This window comes from Eubalaena glacialis, chromosome 3 (assembly GCF_028564815.1).
Source record: "Eubalaena glacialis isolate mEubGla1 chromosome 3, mEubGla1.1.hap2.+ XY, whole genome shotgun sequence".
Lineage (NCBI taxonomy): Eukaryota > Metazoa > Chordata > Mammalia > Artiodactyla > Balaenidae > Eubalaena > Eubalaena glacialis.
Genome location: NC_083718.1, coordinates 18952611 through 18973754, shown reverse-complemented (window position 1 = coordinate 18973754; position 21144 = coordinate 18952611). Strand labels below are relative to the sequence as shown.

The 21144-nt window shown below is 39.3% G+C and overlaps 2 protein-coding genes across 2 annotated transcripts in view; both read left to right on the top strand.

Annotated features, from left to right (window-relative positions):
* EPRS1 (glutamyl-prolyl-tRNA synthetase 1) overlaps window positions 1-8671 on the top strand; it is a 67093-nt gene extending 58422 nt beyond the window's left edge. The window contains exons 29-32 of the mRNA XM_061187304.1: window positions 1155-1315; window positions 3726-3804; window positions 8233-8297; window positions 8404-8671. Coding sequence (XP_061043287.1) covers window positions 1155-1315; window positions 3726-3804; window positions 8233-8297; window positions 8404-8554 — 456 coding nt within the window. The 3' untranslated portion in view covers window positions 8555-8671. The remainder of the gene's footprint in view (window positions 1-1154; window positions 1316-3725; window positions 3805-8232; window positions 8298-8403) is intronic.
* An 11223-nt stretch (window positions 8672-19894) lies between these two features.
* Window positions 19895-21144, top strand: part of SLC30A10 (solute carrier family 30 member 10) — a 41459-nt gene continuing 40209 nt past the window's right edge. Inside the window, exon 1 of the mRNA XM_061185321.1 lies at window positions 19895-20345. Within this exon, the coding sequence (XP_061041304.1) occupies window positions 19895-20345 (451 nt within the window). The remainder of the gene's footprint in view (window positions 20346-21144) is intronic.

Below are 21144 nucleotides of genomic sequence, written 5' to 3'. Positions count from 1 at the left end.
TGAAAAACCTAGCTCCAGTTGTCCTTAGTATGTTTATTTGATCGGTCCCCCTGTGTTCATCCACTCTCTCATTGCTGTTGCCACCCACTCCCCTGCATGAGTGCCCTCCTCATCCCTCATGGGCTCTGACACCCCGTGCCAGGCTCTTCTCCTGTGAAGATGCCTTTTCACCCAGCTGCGGCTTCAAAACCTTGCTCTGAGCTGTCCCAGCTCTCCCCTTTTCCAGTACAGGATATAGTTCTATTGCATTTTATTGTCATGTCTTTTTAGTTTCCTTTAATCAGAAGTAGTTCCTCAGCCTTTCTTTGTCATTCGTGGCATTGACATTTTTGTAAATATAGGTCAGTTATTTTATAGTATGTTCTTCAATTCTGATGAATTTACTCATTAATTTTTGCCTTCTCCAGTAACTTTTCTTCTCTCTTCCAACTGAGGATAGTTTCTCACTTTTGATTTTCTGTACTGATTTTTATTATTTGTATGCATGCCTTATTTACCCTGCAAAACATGAAGCTTCTTGAGGACAGGATCTCTTTCTTATTCATCTTTTAAATCTCATTGCACTTAACACTGTTTCTTACACAGGCATGCATTGCATGAATAAAGAAAACAATAAAATAATGTAATAGTATATGATCAGAAACTTGGGCGGTGGAGCCCAGCAGTCTGTGCTTTGACAAGCCCTTCAGTGATGCTGATGCTCAGGGTAGAGCAGCCAGAGCTAGGGCTTCCCAACCAAAGCACACCACGTGCCATGAATGAGTCAAGGATGTACCCAGGTGGCTTGGGGTGGCTTCAGCCTCAAGAAGCCTTCTGTATTTACCCCCATGTGCCATACAAGTGTAATTTTCTATGTGTGCTGTTATGGGAGAGAAGTTAGGAACACTGAGCTAGACAACTGCAGCCACCCTCATGTTTCCCCGTTAAACTCTTAGCTCAGAACCACTCGGGCAGTACCGTCTTTCCTTAGGTTTATGCCTTCTCATTGGAAGAGGTTTCTGTAATATCTCAGGAATATTACCTACTTTTTAAAGTGGTTTGTTTCTGTCTTTGTTTTTTGGATTTTTATGATTTATAGTAGATAAAGCCATGGAATAAGTCTATATATTCAGTTGGAGACATGCATGTATTATGTTTAACTGCCTTTTTCCTAGGGAGTTCCGATTAGACTTGAAGTTGGGCCACGTGATATGAAGAGCTGTCAGTTTGTTGCTGTCAGACGAGACACTGGAGAAAAGCTGACAGTTGCTGAAAATGAGGCTGAGATGAAACTTCACGCTATTTTGGAAGACATCCATGTTAACCTCTTTACCCGGTCAGTTCCTTAGAGTTGCTTGTGTCTCTCATCTTCACATTGTGCTCAGCCTTTGAGATATATACCAAGGAATCCTTGATTGCCCCAGTGGGAAGTACTCTTTCCCTCTGAACTCTCATGGTTCTTAATTGGCCTTTCTCTTTGTGTTTTTTAACTTGTATTATGAATGTTTTTCTATATGCTTTCTGCTGCCTACTAAGTTTGCAGTGATGGACTGTCTGCCCCATGGAGTAATCTGGGTTAATTTTAGATCCAGGCTTTCACGATATATAAAATTTGAGGGACAAAGGCATGGAGTCTCACCTGTTGGATACACATTAGCAGCACCTGGGAAGCTTTTCAAAATACTTGTGCCTGGGACTCTCCCCAAGGGATGTTAATTTAATTGGTCTAAAATGGGCCTGGCACCTAGAGTATTAAATGCTCCCTAGGTGATTATGATGTGTCACGAAGGCTAAGAACCTCCTGATTGGGATTGGGGGTGAAAGGTGAGGGGAGGCCTCGGGGCTGCCCTGACTTCTGGAGTGGGGACTTTTAGAATCACAGATCTCAAGGCAGAGGCACTAAAAGATTGGTGGCATGTGTGTGGCACCCTATTTTCTTTCCTACCCACCTGAAGCAGAGAGGAAGGCCCATGGCCACTGGGAATAGAGGCTCAGTTCCTAAGGGAGAGTAGTGCCTGTATCTTACTCGTTTATCTTCTAATACCTTGTGCCTGATTCATATTCATGTTCAATAAATCTTGCATTTAAGGAGTGAACCAATTTTAGCTTTGGCTTTGGTGCTTATTTATGTGATTTTAGGCAAGTGATTTTGCTTCTCTTGGCTTGCTTGCCCTAAAATGCGAATGATAATGTATCTTTTGAAGGGTTACTTCACGGATTTATTTGGCCTACAAATTCATAATTCATGTGAAGTTCATCTGAACGCAGAACAGGCGATACTGTCAGAGACGAAAGATTAGAAAGCGGCCTGTCCTTGTTGCTACCATTCGAATAGTGCTCTCAGTGCAAAGGTGCTTTTCCAGAGACTCTCCTCAGGATCACCTGGGGGCTTTGGGAACAGAAACTTACCTGAGCCTCGTACCTGGAGATTCTGATTCATTAGTTTTAAGATACCTTCAGGTCGGGCTTCCCTGGTGGCACAGCGGTTAAGAATCTGCCTGCCAATGCAGGGGACACGGGTTCGAGCCCTGGTCCGGGAAGATCCCACATGCCGTGGAGAAACTAAGCCCGTGCGCCACAACTACTGAGCCTGCGCTCTGGAGCCCGCGAGCCACACCTACTGAGCTCATGCAGCTAGAGCCTGTGCTCTGCAGCAAGAGAAGCCACTGCAATGAGAAGTCTGTGTACCGGAACGAAGAGTAGCCCCAGCTCGCCGCAACTAGGGAAAGCCCGCGCACAACAACGAAGACCCAATGCAGCCATAAATAAATAAATAAATAAATAAATAAATTTATTTTTAAAAAAAGATACCTTCAGGTTATCTGTAATGTTAAAATGCTCTCTCTGTGATACACATGTACACCCTTGGTTGGAAAACCACTGCTTTAGTGACTAAAAAGCAGGGTTATTTGTTGACATTTTTATTCAGTAAATTTATTAATGTAAGTTGCTTAAAGGTGCATTTTTCTCCCTCCTTAAGGCTTCAGCCTGGGAAGTGGCGAGTTCCTTCCTCTGCATCTCATTGGCTATAACTTAGTCACTTGGGCCCACCTCACTGCAAAAAAGTTGGAAGAAAAGGAAACAGATTTGGTGGATAGCTAGCAGTTGCTTCCAGGGTCCACACAGTCTAGCCCTGAGGTTCAGAAAAGAAAAATATGCCTTCTCTTCCTTGGTCACCACCTCATGTAATGTGTGACTTTGAGTGTGGAAGAGAATAATATTTATTCCCATTTCTGAAACCTGAGGTTCTTACAAAAGACTTACATAGTATGTGAAAATAGCTCGAATAATGTATATTTATGTGTTTTTCCTTTCTTAAACATTTTCATGCCTTTGTATTTGATTCTAACAACAATTTGATATGGTAGTTAGATTTGAATATTTTTCCAATTTTGTAGAAGGGAAAACTAAGACCAGAGAGGTTTAAATAATAACCCACTCTTGTAGGTAATAAGTGATAATGCCAGGAATTAGGATGTTGATCAGTAGAGATTTAATGGCGATTACAAAAGTAATTGTTACCTGTACGTGCTTGGCAAATTCTCCATTCATTTGGTGGTCACGATTATGCAGTGATGAGCTAACTGAGATTTACTGAATGTCACTGCTAGAGACAGAGTTGTGGTTCATATTGAATTCTTCTCTCTTCCAGGTTATTATTCTTTCATTAAATTATGCTATTTAAAAAAAAAAACTTTGTCATATTAGTAAGAAAAAATATGTATTCTTTTCTAATTGTTTGTTAGGGCTTCTGAAGACCTTAAGACTCATATGGTTGTGGCTAATACAATGGAGGACTTTCAGAAGGAGCTTGATTCTGGGAAGGTAAGAGACTTCCGCGAAGGTTTGAATATAAACATATTTCAATAAATGGTACTTTAAGACTCACTGAATTTATGCATGATGTTAATCCCTTTTTCAAAGCCTGTCACACAAAAGGATTATATATTACTCAGCATTACATACTCTTGTTTTCCACTGTCTTTCCTGCAGCATTACAACATTACATCATTTTTGGCTAACACTGTAAACTGATTATGTAAGAGTTTTTGTCTCATGCTCCTTATGCTGGCTGAACAAAATTCTGTATGACCCCTAATATTTTTATTATTGAAAAATTTTGTTTTCTCAGTTTGATGTAAGTTCCTAAAGTAAGCATTGTTCTAGTTTTAGAAATGTAATGTACAGATTCCTAAAATAAGGAAGACCCGTTTCTATTCTCTGAGCATATATACTTACCCAGATCTTAATTGATTGAACTTTCTGAATAATAAGTGAAACATATTACTTATTTCTAAGTAATATGTTTTTGTGAATGAGTGTGTACTTCTGGATTCCTTAAAACTACACAGGTTTCCCTAATGGCTCTTTAAGATTTTATCAGCTTTATGTGTTGTGTGTATGTAGATGTTGCCAGCCGATACTTAATTTTCATAAAGAAGAGGTCTTGATTTGCAAAGTTATTAATTCCTGGAATGAATCACTTATGAACTTTAGTATTTTGGTGCACATGTTTGATTATACAGCCAGTTCTGTGTCCCCAGGTTATAAATGAGAAAACCATGGACCAGAGTCTAAATAAATTACCCCAAGCCGTACAGAAGCAGACCTGGTATTAGAATTTAGATTTCTCTTCTGATTCAGCTTAACACATTATTGACTGGGGGATTTTTGCAGAAACTAATGCCTGTGGCCATAATACGTCTCTGGTCAAAAATGTGTTAATGTACTTTCCTCTGTATCTTTTTTTTTTTTTTTTTTTAATTCATGCTGAGGGTATAAGACAAAATTTTGCTTGGCTATGTTCATTCCCTCCTAATATGTCTTTTATTGCATGAGCTGAGAAAATGTTAATCTCTCTGGCTCTCAGTTTACTAATCTGTGAAATGAGTACAAAATAGATGGTATCAAAATCCCCTTCAGATCATAACTCTTCAGTATTTAGCCTTCTGTTATTCTTGGTTTATTGCCCTTGTAATCTTCCACCTTTCTGGTGTCCATAGTTTGCCATGTGACTTCAAACTATATATTTCTAATCTCTATTTCTTCTAGCCCTCTGCCTGCAGAATGGATAGCCATCTGATTCCATGTATATTTTTTCTTTCACTCTAATTTATTCTTTATAATTTTTTGTTCCATTAATTATTGACTTTTAAAATTTCCTGTATTATAGAAGCATGCTAGTCACTTTTGCAGTACAGTCTTAAAGACATTGCATAAGAGTTAATAAATCGATAGAGTATCAGTTAATCCATTGCTGTCAAAGAAATGAATCTCAGCAGATATTAGTGGAATCATATCTTTTATTCTAATATTAGATAAGATACAGGAGAGATTTCAACATCTCTCCTGAACCAGAATATAGTATTTTAGTTGTGTGTCCAAAGATCATGTAGAGACCAAAGCAGATTTTGTTTCTTGTATTCAGTAGTCAGTTTCATCCCTCATCTCACCTCATGTTGGTCAGCTTAGGTATGTTGACTGACCATCAAGCTAGCTTTGAGGCTGTTGTATATAAAGTTGGATTTACTGGGAGGGGAGAAGGAGGAAGGGATCTTCAGAACTTGAATGTAGGTGAGAGTTTGATTTTCTACTCTTCCCTGTTGGTATAAATGAAAAAAGACATTTTTTTTATGTCTGATTTATAGGACTTGATTTTAGCAAATTTTTCCAAGGGGATATGATCTTAATTGAATGAAAAATAAATGTCATTTATATGTAACATACTTATTACTGTTGACATTCATTATTAATCTATTGATCAATGATTTTTGAGTATTAATATTTCTCATCATTACCATTTTCTGCTGCAGAGTTCAAGATATATATTGTAAAAGATTGTGTCTTTTTAAAACATAGATGTAGAAATAATAAAAGACAAAAAGGTAAAAACCTTTCCATGGCTGAATAAATAGCCTAAAAATGCATGTTCTACTTTCATATTAATGAATTATGTGTGTAGTAAAAAGAAGTTTCAGGTCATATCATCTAAACTTCACTTTGAAGCTAGAAAGAATTAAAACATGGTTTTTTTTTTTTATAAAATTATCATTTATGAGTCCAAATACATTTAATAACAGCTTTCGTTTAATTTGTTCATATGCTGCACCATTTTAAATTTTAAAAATTATTATTTTAGAAATACTTTCTCAAGGCTTAGTGATTTTTTTTTTTGCTTGGAGAAAAGAGAATAAGACTACTTACTGTAAACTGTGAAAGTTATAAAAAAAATAGCTTTAAGTGTTGTGAGTTAACACAAGTAAAATTTCTGATAAACCAAATTTATTATTCAAAAACATTCTTTGTAATTGTCTTAATATTTTTATCATTACATAATTAGAGGCTGATTAAAGTTTTCCCCCTATTCTGTCTTTTGGAATGAATTGTAATTCTTTTATGAATGTACAGTTTTTTCATGCTTTTTGTTTGTATAAATGCTAATGATTTACCAAGTTTCAATACAGGTAAGTAACTTTGTGTTATTTCAGCTCTTATATCTCTAGGTTTGTTTTTGCTTCAGTTTTCATTGAAAAATTTCTATATTTAAATTTTATATTATTTATATATCCAATAATTATTAATTTTATATTATTTGTATATTTAATTAAAATATTTATATATTTAAAATAATTATATAATTGTTAATATATAATTTAAGTATATATTTTAAAAGCTGTACTAAAATTTTTCAAAATACTTGTTATTACCTTCCTTTCCACCTTCCCTTCACCCGTTCGTCACACCCACCATGCCTAGAAGTTGACCACCTCTTTATTGTCTTAATGCACATCATCAAAATAACAGTTTATCAACTGTGGGAATTAGGCTAACATATTTTGCTTAATCAACACAAGAGACGTAGAAAACTAACCCTTCCTTGCCCTGCACTAACGTTCTCCTGTTGAATTACTCGTTTTTTTGTAATGTCCTCATCTCTATTTACTTTTACTTTACTTCTTAGAGAAGCCTTTTGAAAAATGTTTAACCAAATCCCTGTGCAAAGACGGGTTTCCAGAAGGGACTCGATTTGAGCATGGAAGGTGTGGCTGGGACTAGTTGATGGGAAGTTGGCAAAGAAGCTGGATGACCTTCTAGTTGCTTTTAAACTAGCATTTCTGATGTTTGGGAATTATCCATGTCTTTCATCTCTCTGCTACTAACAGGAGTTCTTTATAGGACTAATGCATAATTATTATTGCAGAGAAGCCTCATTTTGAAGTAGACATGCGATGAAAAATTTAAGATTCACAGCTGTGAGAAATCTTAATTCTTGTCTAGTCCAGTATCCAATTTTACGAAAGAAAACTCAGGGCTAGAGATTTGCATATAGGCCGTGAATTTCAAAATTAGGATAAAATCCCAGGTCTCTTGATTCTGCCTATTACTCTTTTTTTTTTTTTTTTTCTTAACATTTATTAATTTATTTGGTTGTGCTGGGTCTTTGTTATGGCAGCTGGGCTTGTTAGTTGCAGTTCTCCAATGCCTCAGTTGCGGCACACAGGCTCCTTAGTTGTGGCATGTGAACTCTTAGTTGCGGCATGCACGTGGGATCTAGTTCCCTGACCAGGGATCGAACCCGGCCGGGCCCCCTGCATTGGGAGCACGGAGTCTTAACCGCTGCACCACCAGGGAAGTCCCACTGCCTATTATTCTATATGGTCTATGAAAGAAAATTTGAGAGGTTTTTGTTTCTGATACAAAATGATTTTTGATTTTTTTTTTTTTACTTTTAAAATACCCTTGGACTTGAAAAATGATTCACTTACCTATAACATGTTAAAAACAGCACGGTTTTTTTTTATAAGGATGTATAAAGTGAGGTTTGCTTGATTGTTAATTGTTATTTTAACAACAGCTTAAAAATCAGTTTACTATTTGTCCTTTCCCCTCTGTCCTCCTTGTAACCACGTGGCCAGGTAGAGCAGGCAGCAGTGCAAATTTGAAATGAAAAAGATTCGAAATTCACCCTTTGTTCCTTCTCTTCAGCACTATGTTGCAGCCAGTTTATTTGGACATTTAAGTGTATTGCAAAAATTCTTTGTTACATCCGGATGTTATATGATGTGTGGGTTTGGGATAGTGAAAGACATTCTTTGTTATCTTGAGTACCTCTGAGCAGAGTTGCTAGCAGGTTTGCAAAAGTACCATGGCCTGAAAAAGACTGGGAGACCTATCCTTTTTGCTTATAGGTTTAATAGAGAACTCAAATGTTCCTTTTACAGAATGTAAATACTGAACGTTTTTCCTTATTAGATTGCTCAGATTCCATTCTGTGGGGAAATGGACTGTGAAGATTGGATCAAAAAGACCACTGCCAGGTAAGATAATTACATGTAACAGATAAAACCCACGAGGTATTGCAGTGAAAAAGAATAGAAATGTATGGCATAAAAGAATGGAATTCTTATTTGTTTTTAATTTCAGGGATCAAGATCTTGAACCTGGTGCCCCGTCGATGGGAGCTAAAAGCCTTTGCATCCCCTTCAGACCACTCTGTGAGCTGCAGCCTGGAGCCCAGTGCATCTGCGGCAAGAACCCTGCCAAGTACTACACCTTGTTTGGTCGTAGTTACTAAGGGATAAGACAAAACCCTGTCTCCAACCCTCCTCACTTTTTAAAAAGTTGATACTATTATCTTCCCAGATATAGACAGTTTTATGATTTTTTTTTTTAAATAAAGGATCTAAAAGGAGGTCACATGAGAAAAATACCTATTCTTATGCCTAAATAGTAGAAAAGAGATTTTTCTGTAAACAACCCCAGTAATAAATATCATGAACTAATACTGTTCCATGTATTCATTTGTTTCCGAAATACCTGAATTCTATGCTACAGAGAAATTCCTATGAAGAGGTGACGATAACTGCTCTGATCTAAGTATCCCTCATGTTTCAGACCTTGAACCACCGGTTTTCTGTTTCTTCTCTGTTGGTGTACTTCTTTTCCATAACTCCTACTGAATTTAAAATTGCCCTAAATCTTTCTGATTAAAAAGCAAAACACAACCACGAATGTAACAAAAAAGATGTCTACTGAGCTCCTCTCTCCCTCTTGTGTCTCGTAGTTACTATGGCGTCTTCAAAAAACCAGTCATGCTTTCTGAGAGAGTGGTCAGCCCTCCTCACCTCTCTGCTTCCTATTTTGCGTTCTCCCTCGCGCTGCTCCTGCCTCCACCGCACCACTGTTCTCACAGAGCTCACGCTGCCACTCCTGCCCAGAGCTAACTTCTTCGTTCCTTGTCTTACCATAGCTCTCTGCTGCAGTTCTGCTGCTGTAACACGTTTCTCCTGTTTACTAAAATTACTCCCGTGACTTGCCCTGCTACCTTTCTGCCTCTTTTTCTCCGTCACGTGTCTCCCACTGGCTTCCCTTCCTTGGCCTGCTTCTTAGACATCAGTGCTCAGTGTCCCTACTTGGTCCTCTTCTTAGGCTCCCTGATCAGCCTTATCTCACCCCACGGTTTCAAATTGCATTAATAGGATGATGACTCCAACATTTTTATCGCCCAGTCTGACCTCTAGACCTCCATTCCAACTGCATCCTGGATTTTCTTGAGTGTTCATCAGCATTTCAGGGCCGCCTGTCTCAGAAACCTCATTTCACTCTCGACTCCCAGACCTGTTCCTCCTACAGTACTTCCTGCCTGAAAGGTCAGTGTTACCAAAATGGACCCAGTAACCTAAACCAGAACCCCAAGAGTCCTCCCAGTCAGCCCCTCCAGCACCCCAGCAGCCCTTATTATCAGTTGGCTGTAAAACATACGGCTACTACTTCTGATGTCTCTTGGGTCCACCCTGTCACAGATCTGGATTGCCTTCTTGCCTGTTTCCTCTTATGCTGATTACTATACTGGCCTCCAGTTTCATCTCCAGGCCAGATTCCACATTTCCACAGGCTTTTTTTTTTCTAGTGTACAGTTTATTAAGATGTTTTTCTTCCCCTTAAAATCCCTTCGTGACTCACCATCAATCACTAACAGGATAAAATGTAAACCCTTTAGCCTATTCTGGTTCAGCCTACCTGTCTCCAGTCTCCTTTTCAACCAATCCAGCAGAGTCCTTTGCAACCTAACCATTTGGGATTTCCTAAAAACAACACGCTATTTCTCACCTCTGGCCCTTTGCCTGAAATGCCTTTTATCCCTCATTTCTAGTCGACTTGGTATAGCTCCTTATTTCAGGGCCCTGCTCCAATATGCTTTCCCACTTGGTAGTGATAAATATACCAATAAAGGGCAAAGCTTCAAAAAGAGGAAATTCGAGCTGTGTTTTGAAGGGTGAGTAGAATTTTAATAAACAGAAGAGGAAGAACATTCCAGGCAGAAGGAACAACATATGCAAAGCCTTTCAAAGTATCTGCTGTGTATGAGAACACAGCAAAACTGTCCTTAAGTTGGTGAGAAATTGTCAAATGAAAGATTAAATACAGCATGCTTTCAAGATCAATGTTTTGAGCATGTGTATTCATATGCCTAGCTTAATGAGATAAATATCTGGGCCACACTTTTGTACTCAGAATCAGTATTTCTTATAGATTTATGGCAGTTCAGGATGCTTTATCTTGTTTTTCTGCCCTTAGTAGCTGTGTAAGCTCCCTATTCCTTCAGTTGTAAAATGGAGACGAAGTCTAATATCTATTTCATAGTTACTCTACCTTATAAAGTACTCAGAACAATACCTAGCACATAATAATAGCTAATGTTAGTTATGGCAGTGATGCAGGGTCACCTGGAAGTTGTTCCTTGTATACAGCTCTAGTTAACAGTTACTACCTTAGTGCCTAGGGATTTTTTTTTTGGTTTTTGTTTTTCTGCAAACTAACAAATGCTTTCATGGACAAGGGTTTTTTTAGCCAGTCCCTGACAAAAGCCTGAAAAGTAGATCAAAGACTCATAACATTTTGTTCTGTAGCCCCTGGCCATTTTGGAGGTGGCCATCTCTGACGCAAAGATAAATCCCCAGGCTATTTTTTGAAGCTTCAGATAAGTAGAGCTGATCACAGAAAAGCTTGACCTTTGCTCCTTTAAGGGAATCCACTATTTAAAGGAACTCTACAGTAAGTAGTTATGCTAAGGAAGGAATACTTCACCCCAAATCTACATGTGATAAATTGTCTGTTTTCTTAAATTGAGGTTCAGCTAAAATATCAGAACTCTTTCAGACACCTTAAGCGTGGTGGTGCTTTTCAAGAGTGTATAAACCTGACTCCAAACAATATCCTTTAAGAAATAATCACCAGTTTTTACTTGCAGACCACAGCCACTAACTAGATACCCGACTGATAGCCACAAAAGTAATTGTGTGCCTAGTGTTCGTGGTTTGCAAAAAGAAAACAAGTCAAGGTGTATTTACTACTGGCTCTGCTCACTGGGATTTCTGGTATAGATCACGTGTTAGCAATCTCTAGTTTATCCATGACAGTGTGTTTAAAATAGTTCCTGGACTTCCCTGGTGGCGCAGTGGTTAAGAATCCGCCTGCCAATGCAGGGCACGTGGGTTCGATCCCTAGTCCGGGAAGATTCCACATGCTGCGGAGCTACGGAGCCCACATACTGCAACTACTGAAGCCCTCTAGCTCTAGGGCCCACATGCCGCAACTACTGAGCCCGCGAGCCACAACTACTGAGCCCACGTGCTGCAACTACTGAAGCCCGTGCGCCTAGAGCCTGTGCTCCACAACAAGAGAAGCCACTGCAATGAGGAGCCCGCGCACCGCAACGAAGAGTAGCCCCCGCTCGCCGCAACTAGAGAAAGCCCACGCACAGCAACGAAGACCCAACACAGACCAAAAAAAAAAAAAGTTCGTAATTATGCCAGTAAGTCACATGAAGCCCTTATGAGAATTGGACATTAACAGCAACTCATTTGGCTGCTACTGGAGAGGCTTCGAGTCTTAAGATCAGCAGCAGTGGAACACTCCGTAAGACAAGCAGAAACACGGCATTATGGCTAGAGAGTGTGGATATATCACCCTACTTATATTCGATTTTAGTTATAAATATTGATACTAGTCATTTGTCATATAACTATGGTGTTCAGCGGCTGTCAGGAGCATCAAAAGTTTGGGGAGGCAGCTACCCCTACCCTGTTATTTTCAAACATATCTTCGGCCCTTTGTCATTTTTACTACGTCTAGAAAAGGCTAGCCATTTATTTCTTTAATAAATTGAGTGCTTGTTTTGTACAAAGTGCCAGAGCAGACAGTAGTGAGTTAAACCAAACATGCTTTTTCCCTTTCTTGGCTTTATCTCCTCAAAGGTGTTCTATTTTAGGTGGAAAATCAGGCAATCAAGTGGACACGGAGATGGAGCAATGGTAGGAGGCCATTGCCTAGTGACAATGACACTGACACGTCATGAGATGATCCTTGCCAATAGTAGCACACTGAGAACTACCCTACACTTGAGATGTTAACAGCTGGAAAATTAAACTACCCTATTCTGCCACACCCATCAGGCTTAATATAACAAATACAAACACATTTCTATGGCTCAGTAGGTGATGTTAAACCAGTGGCTTTGTTCAACTTTACTGGAAGATTTAAGAGCTTGGAACATCAATAGTACTGAAATGATATAAAAAGATCCTATTAAATAAGTCTCACGTAATAGGGGTATTTCAAATATATTTGAAGTATGTCACCAAAACCAAATTTTGTGATTGAGAAATACCTGCTGAATGAGTGAGGAGCTTGGGGTTTAACAGGCTGGTGACAGTGTTCGCATCGGGGTTACTTTATATGTGCTAAATAGGTAATCGTATTATATTTCCCTCATTCATTCATTTTCTCCACTCTCCTGGACAATTATTTCATAACTTTTTTCTCCTGGGATTTTTCCATACTTCCCCCTTCTGACTTTTGGTTGATCATCTTGATTTCTATTTCACTAAGATAGAGAAAATATGAACAGAACCCTCCACCACATCTACCCCACTCATATGTCCGTATATCTTCCTTCTCTGCTGTTTCAGACAAACCGTCTTCTTTTTTTTAAATTTATTTTATTGAAGTATAGTATATGATTTACAATGTTGTGTTAATTTCTGCTGTACAACAAAGTGACCCAGTTATACTCTTTTTCATATTCTTTTCCATAATGGTTTATCCCAGGATACTGAATATAGTTCCCTGTGCTGTACAGTAGGACCTTGTTGTTTATCCATCCTATATATAATAGTTTGCATCTGCTAATCCCAAACTCCCAATACTTCCCTTCCCCCTCCCCCTTGGCAACCACAAGTCTGTTCTCTATGTCTGTGAGTCTGTTTCATAGATATGTTCATTTGTGTCTTATTTTAGATTCCACATATAAGTGATATCATATGGTATTTATCTTTCTCTTTCTAACTTAGTATGGTAATCTCTAGGTCCATCCATGTTACTGCAAATGGCATTATTTCCTTCTTTTTTAAGGTTGAGTGATATTCCATTGTATATATGTACCACATCTTCTTTATCCATTCATCTGTCGATGGACATGTAGGTTGTTTCCATGTCTTGGCTATTGTGAATAGTGCTGCTAGGAACATAGGGGTACATGAATCTTTTTGAATTATGTTTTTGTCCCTATGTATGCCCAGGAGTGAGATTGCTGGATCATATGGTAGTTCTATTTTTAGCTTTTTAAGGACCCTCCACACTGTTCTCCATAGGGCTGCACCAATTTACACTCCCACCAAGAGTGTAGGAGGGTTCCCTTTTCTCCACACCCACTCGAGCATTCGTTATTTGTAGATTTTTTAATAATGGCCATTCTGACCAGTGTGAGGTGATATCACATTGTAGTTTTGATTTGCATTTCTCTAATAATTAGCGATGTTGAGCATTTTTCATGTGCTTGCTGGTCATCTGTATGTCTTCTTTGGAGAAATGTCTATTTAGGCAGATGAACTTCTCATAGCAAAGGGCAACCCCTCCTCTTGTGCATTTGTCCTCTCATCCCCTCTGGCCTTCTCAATGGTGGCACTTCAGCAACCCTCCCCATGTGTCATCACATCTTCTTTCACTACTGGATCTTTCCATCAGCTTACAAATGTGCGGCTATCTTCCCCAACCTAAAAATACCCTTTCTTGGCTCCATATTCCTTTTGCTTTACCGTAAAATTCCTTGAAAGAATTGTCTGTACTTGCCATCTCTGATTTCTCCTCTCTGTTCTCTTGAACCCACTTCATGTTTGCCCTCTTGCTAAGGTCACCAATGGCCTCCATGTGGTTAAATCCAGTCGTCATTCCCAGTCCTCATGTTTCTTGCCCTCTCAACATTTGACTCAGCTGGTTCTCTCCTCCTCTTTTTTTTTTTAACATCTTTAATGGAGTATAATTGCTTTACAATGGTGTGTTAGTTTCTGCTTTATAACAAAGTGAATCAGTTATACATATACATATGTTCCCATATCTCTTCCCTCTTGCGTCTCCCTCCCTCCCACCCTCCCTATCCCACCCCTCTAGGTGGTCACAAAGCACCGAGCTGATCTCCCTGTGCTATGCGGCTGCTTCCCACTAGATATCTATTTTACGTTTGGTAGTGTATATATGTCCATGCCACTCTCTCACTTTGTCACAGCTTACCCTTCCCCCTCCCCATATCCTCAAGTCCATTCTCTAGTAGGTCTGTGTCTTTATTCCTGTCTTGCCCCTAGGTTCTTCATGACCATTTTTTTTTCTTAGATTCCATATATATGTGTTAGCATACTGTATTTGTTTTTCTCTTTCTGACTTACTTCACTCTCTATGACAGACTCTGAGTCCATCCACCTCACTACAAAAAACTCAGTTTCGTTTCTTTTTATGGCTGAGTAATATTCCATTGTATATATGTGCCACATCTTTTTTTTTAAACATCTTTATTGAAGTATAATTGCTTTACAATGGTGTGTTACTTTCTGCTTTATAACAAAGTGAATCAGTTATACATATACATATGTTCCCATATCTCTTCCCTCTTGCATCTCCCTCCCTCCCACCCTCCCTATCCCACCCCTCTAGGTGGTCACAAAGCACCGAGCTGATCTCCCTGTGCTATGTGGCTGCTTCCCACTAGCTATCTATTTTACATTTGGTAGTGTATATATGTCCATGACACTCTCTCACATCTCACCCCTCCCCCTCCCCATATCCTCAAGTCCATTCTCTAGTAGGTCTGTGTCTTTATTCCCGTCTTGCCACTAGGTTCTTCATGACCTTTTTTTTTTTTTTTTTTCTTAGATTCCATATATATGTGTTAGCATACTGTATTTCTTTTTCTCTTTCTGACTCACTTCACTCTGTATGACAGACTCTAACTCCATCCACCTCATTACAAATACCTCCATTTCATTTCTTTTTATGGCTGAGTAATATTCCATTGTATATATGTGCCACATCTTCTTTATCCATTCATCTGTTGATGGACACTTAGGTTGCTTCCATGTCCTGGCTACTGTAAATAGAGCTAAAATGAACATTGTGGTACATGACTCTTTTTGAATTATGGTTTTCTCAGGGTATATGCCCAGTAGTGGGATTGCTGGGTCGTATGGTAGTTCTATTTTTAGTTTTTTAAGGAACCTCCATACTGTTCTCCATAGTGGCTGTATCAATTTACATTCCCACCAACAGTGCAAGAGGGTTCCCTTTTCTCCACACCCTCTCCAGCATTTATTGTTTGTAGATTTTTTGATGATGGCCATTCTGACCGGTGTGAGATGATATCTCATTGTAGTTTTGATTTGCATTTCTCTAATGATTAATGATGTTGAGCATTCTTTCATGTGTTTGTTGGCAATGTGTATATCTTCTTTGGAGAAATGTCTATTTAGGTCTTCTGCCCATTTTTGGATTGGGTTGTTTGCTGTTTTGATATTGAGCTGCATGAGCTGCTTGTAAATTTTGGAGATTAATCCTTTCTCCTCCTCTTTGAAGCACATTCTTTCTTGGCCTTCAGAATACTGTACTCTCCAATTTTCCCTTTCATCCCTCTGGTCCCTCCCTCTTATCTGTTTGTATCTTCTTTTTCTATTTTCTCTCATTTCCTTGGTTATCTCAGGCAGTCTTATGGCTTTTAAATCTGTATATTGTCAATTCTCAAGATCATGTATTCCCAGCCTATCCATCTCCTCTGAACTCCAGACCCCCTTGTTTAACTCCCTACTTAGCGCTTCAACTTGGATGTCTAATAGATACATCAAACGACGTCATTTCCACCTCTTGCTCCCACTCTGTTCCTACAACTGTCACCTTTGTTTTACCTTCATCTCAGTTGCAATGGCATTCTTCTAGGCCAAAACCCTTAGTGTCACCTTGACTGTTCTCTTTCTCTCGTACCTCACATCCAATTGCTCAGCCAATGCTGTTGACTCTAACTTCAAATATATCCTGGATATATTCAGGGCCCTGGGATTGCTTTAATGCTCTGCTGTTGCTGTGTTGAAACTTTGAATAGGGTAAAAAATTTAATTGTGATAAAATAACATAAAGTTTATCATCTTAATCATTTTTAAGTGTACACTTCAGTGTTGAGTATGTTTACACTGTTGGGCAACCAATCACCAGATCTTTTTCATCTTGTAAAACTGAAACTCAAAACCCTTTAAGCAACAACTCCCTCACGCCCTCCTCCACTCAGCCCCTGGCTACCATCATTCTACTTTCTGTTTCTATGAATTTGACTATGTTAGATAGCCCATATAATTGGTATCACACAACATGTCTTTTTGTGACTGGCTTATTTCACAGGGCATAATAATATCCTCAAGGTTCTTCTATGCTGTAACGTGTGTCAAAGTTTCCTTCCTTTTTAAGATGGAGTAATATTCCATTGTATGTATAGATCACATTTTGTTTATCCTTTCTTCTGTCAATGGACACTTGGGTTTCTTCCGTCTCTTGGCTATTGAGAATAGTGCTGCTGTGAACATAGGTGTACAAATATCCCTTTGAGACTCTGCTTTCAATTCTTTTGAATATATACCCAGAAGTGGGATTACTGGATCATATGACACTTCTATTTTCAATTTTTTGAGGAACTGCCATACTGTTTTCCATAGTGGCTGCACCATTTAAAAACTCAGTAATTTTTGAACAAGGGATCCTGCACTGCCATTGTACTAGAACCATGAGTTATATAGCTGGTTCTGCCTGGATATTCCCACTTCCTACCTGGTCTAAGTCGCCCATATTTTCTTTAGATTATTGCCAACAGCCCCCTAACTGGTACCTCTGCCCCATGGAATCTCAACATGGGATCCAATTATTCTTTTAAAACATAAATTAGATCTTGTCATTCTTCTCCATAATCTCCTGTCTCAGGACGCCACATGATCTGCCCCCTCCCTCCATCACCTCCCTGACTTCATATTCTATTTCTCTCCCTCAGTCACTCCTCCTCAACCGTGCTGAACTCTTTGGGTGGTCCTTGAACTTCCTATGCCCATTGCTTCCTCTGCCTAGAAAGATCTTCTTCAGATGTCTTCATGGCCCAGTTTCTTACCTCCTTTACTCAAAGAACATCTCAGTAAATTCTTCGCTGACCACTTTATTTAAAATTACAACCTCACCCCTTTGCCAACACTCTATCCCTCTTCTGTGCTTCGTCTCCATCATTTTTTATTACCAGCTGACATTCAATATGTTTTATGATCTATTTTGTTCATTACCTATGTCTTCCCCCATTAGAATGTAAGCTTCATAACGGCAGGGATTTTTCTCTGTTTTGGTCACTGCTCTCTCCCCAGAGACTAGAACTGTGTCTGACATGTAGGAACTCAGTATTTGTTGCATGAATGGGTGAACGAGATAGTCTTAGTGCAATAATTTTTACAACCTGGTTGTATTAGAAGTCTCACTGTTAGACTATCAACTGAATTGGAGATTATTTATGAGATGCTAAGGAAATTATTAAGGCTGCATCTAAAGTATCAGGTTTTAGTCAAAGTCAGTGTGTTAGTCTAAGTTCTCCAGATAAATAGAACCAATTGGATGTGTCTATAAATATAGACTTATTCAAAGGAATTGGCTCACATGATTATGAAGGCTGAGAAGGTCCCAAGATCTACGTGGTGAGCAGGAGACTCAGGAGAACCAATGGTGTAGTTCTAGCCCACAGGCTCGAGACATAGGAAGAGCTGATCTTTTGGTTTGAGCCTGAAGGTAAGAAAAAGCCAATGTCCCAGCTTGAAGGCAGTCAGTAGGAGGAATCCTCCCTTACTTGCAGGAGGGTCAGCTAGTTTGTTCTGTTCAAGCCTTCAACTGATTGGGCGAGGCCCACCGACATTAAGGATGACAATCTGTTTTACTCAGTCTACTGACTCAAATGTTAATCTCATCCAAAAACACCCTCACAGACACACTCACAATAATGTTTGACCAAATGTCTGGGCACCTGGAAGCTCAGTGAATTTGACATATAAAATTAACCATCAGGGATTTTTCTGTAAACCTACATCATTGGAAACGCCTCATAGATTAACTGTGTGGTTTCCTTTACTCATAGAACTAACTACCTGTTAGATCTGTGGGAAAGAGCTACAAGACAGAGCTGCCAAGTAAACTATGAAAAACCTAACAGTCAAACTTTTTAGCTTAGGTTTTGGCATATCCCAATGATCTGTACTGTTCTAGGGTGTGATGGCTTAGGAGTGAATATGATTTGAACCTAATACATTTTTAGAGGGTGTCAAATTCAGAACCATGCAGATCCATCTTCTGACCCTAAACATGGTCCTAAAGTAAATCGCTTGAGGAAATTGGATCCCAAAGATTACAGGTGGGGAATTTTGAAGTGTGTCCATATTTCATTGGAGATCAAAGAAGCCTAACTAAAAGAATTGTGGGCTGACTCACATGATAACTTCTTTTTGAAAGGGCTATTTTATCTTGAAGATTATGAGTTTGGAGGAACTAAGGTGATTGGCAGTGGAAAGAATCAGAACATGTGAAATTCCTTAAAAATTTATTGACTTAAATAATTTTGTCTGTGTTACACATAATTAAAAAAAAACCTTAAAAAAAATTAACCATCATAGTCAGACTTAAAATTCAGAAAATATTGGGTATAGTAATTTCACTATATTTCTTTAAAGGATTGACTGTAGGCAGTCTACTCAAAACAATAGAGGCTGCTACTGTTTTAGATGTTCGGGAACTGGTAAACCTTTAAGGGTTATAAGTGACAGATGATAAGATTAAAAACAAAAAAATTTCCTTGCATCAGTTAAATCAAGTAATTAGAATTTGGCCTTCTTCCTGAAACTAACTGGGGTTATGTCTTTAGGTCCTCCAGTTTAAAGGTATTATATCTTTCCTGAACATGAGGAATGTTTTTCTTGTCTTATTTATGGAGAACGTTTGGAAGTAGGGTGCTTGTTCATTCCAGATCAGTGGGCAAGGCAGTAGAAAAAAAATCACCCTAGCTTCTTCTTTGTCTTTCACTTACTGTAGCTCTAATGTCTGGATTAGTGACCCTAGAATATTCCCTGTTCCATGCAGTAAACAGAATTCAAAACCATTTACACAGCAGGTCAACAAGATATGATTGTTTATGTCAAATACTGGAGCAGTTATTGCAAACATGGAGCGTGGAATCTGAGAAGGCCACAGCTACGTGTGAGTTTCTGCGTGATTCAAACACAGAGGGTCTTAACTTCTGTAACGATACACAAAAACAAATAAACAAAAGAAAGCCCTCAAGTTCATATCTGGAAGTCAGTGTCTTCGATTTCCGCAAGTCCCCGCTCACGTGACATCTCTTGCTTAATTGCCCTTTAAACTGTTTTATGGCTTTATAGCAGCCCGTAAAAGGTGATTTCCAAATATGACAGGCGCTGTAAAGGCTGAAGGGGAGAGTTATCCAGGAACTGTAATCACTACATCTGTAGCTGCTCCCCTAAGAGCTCAGCCTTCCCAGGAAAGGGAGAGGGGCAGTGGAGAGCAGGGCACCATGGGGCGATACTCAGGCAGAAGCTTCCGTTTAATCCTCATGTGCGTTGTGAGCATCCTTCTTTTCGTGATGGAGCTGGTGATCTCCCACATAGGCAACTCCCTCTCGTTGGCCTCCGATGCTTTCGCCGTCCTTTCCCACTTAATCTCCATGATCATTGGTCTTTTTGGCGTAAGGGCCAGCAGCATAAAACAGCACCGGAAGAGCACGTTTGGCTTTCTTCGGGCAGATGTCGTGGGAGCATTTGGCAACTCCATTTTTGCCGTGGCCCTGATGTTCAGCATCCTGGTTGAAGCCGTCAAAAGGTATATTGATCCCCAGAAGACAGAGGCTCCACTGCTGGTTCTCAGCGCTGGAGTCATAGGGCTGCTCTTCAATGTTCTTAACTATGTCATCTTCTTGGACTGCTGTTACTGCGCGGCCCCAGGGCCCCAGGGAGACGCTGAAACAGGTAAATGGCTCCGCAGACATTGTAGTTGGGTCAGAGTCCTGGCAGGTGCTATCTTAGGGGGCCCCTGGGGGTGCTATGGAGAGAGGCCCCATTCATTTGATCGCCCTCTCGTCCCCCGGACTTTATTAAAGGTCTTTCTCCAAAGAGTCGCTTTCAGTCCAAAGTTCCTTATGAGCTGGGTGGCAGCTGGCCACATGGGGGTCTTTTTTAGTCACAGGGAATGAGGAAATATGCAGACAGGTAGACAGGGGGAAAGGCACTAAACTGCGGCCATAGAGGGAGCACTTTGAAAGTGGAGGTGCCATTGAAAGCAGTCTGCTTTAATTAGTGACTCATTTTTGTTTACCCAGACATGACACGACTGTGTTTGAATTTAAAAATAATATTTTAATGTCCCCTAAAAATATGTTCAAAAAATACTGGGGTACATAACCAGCTCCCATGGAGCAAAGGAGCAAACAATTGGTTAGGCAGATCAACTCTTAGGAATATATTCAAGGAATGTGATGTAAAAGGGAGAGAGAAAATAAAGCAGATGATCTAGTAAACTTAGCTCTTTTTTCTGAATGGAAATATTTGTATTTATTTATTGTAGACATCTGTCCTGTTTGAGAAAAAGGAAAGCTTATTTACATGTGAATCTTTAGGAGGGACTTAAGAGTGGGTACAAAACTCATTGGGTCATCGGTCAAAAGACTGAGTTAAGTCTTGGAAGAGAACAATAAATCGAAAAAAAACAAATCCAAAAGATAAATTATTAGATGGAACCATGTTTCTTCAGTGCCACAAAAGGAATTTA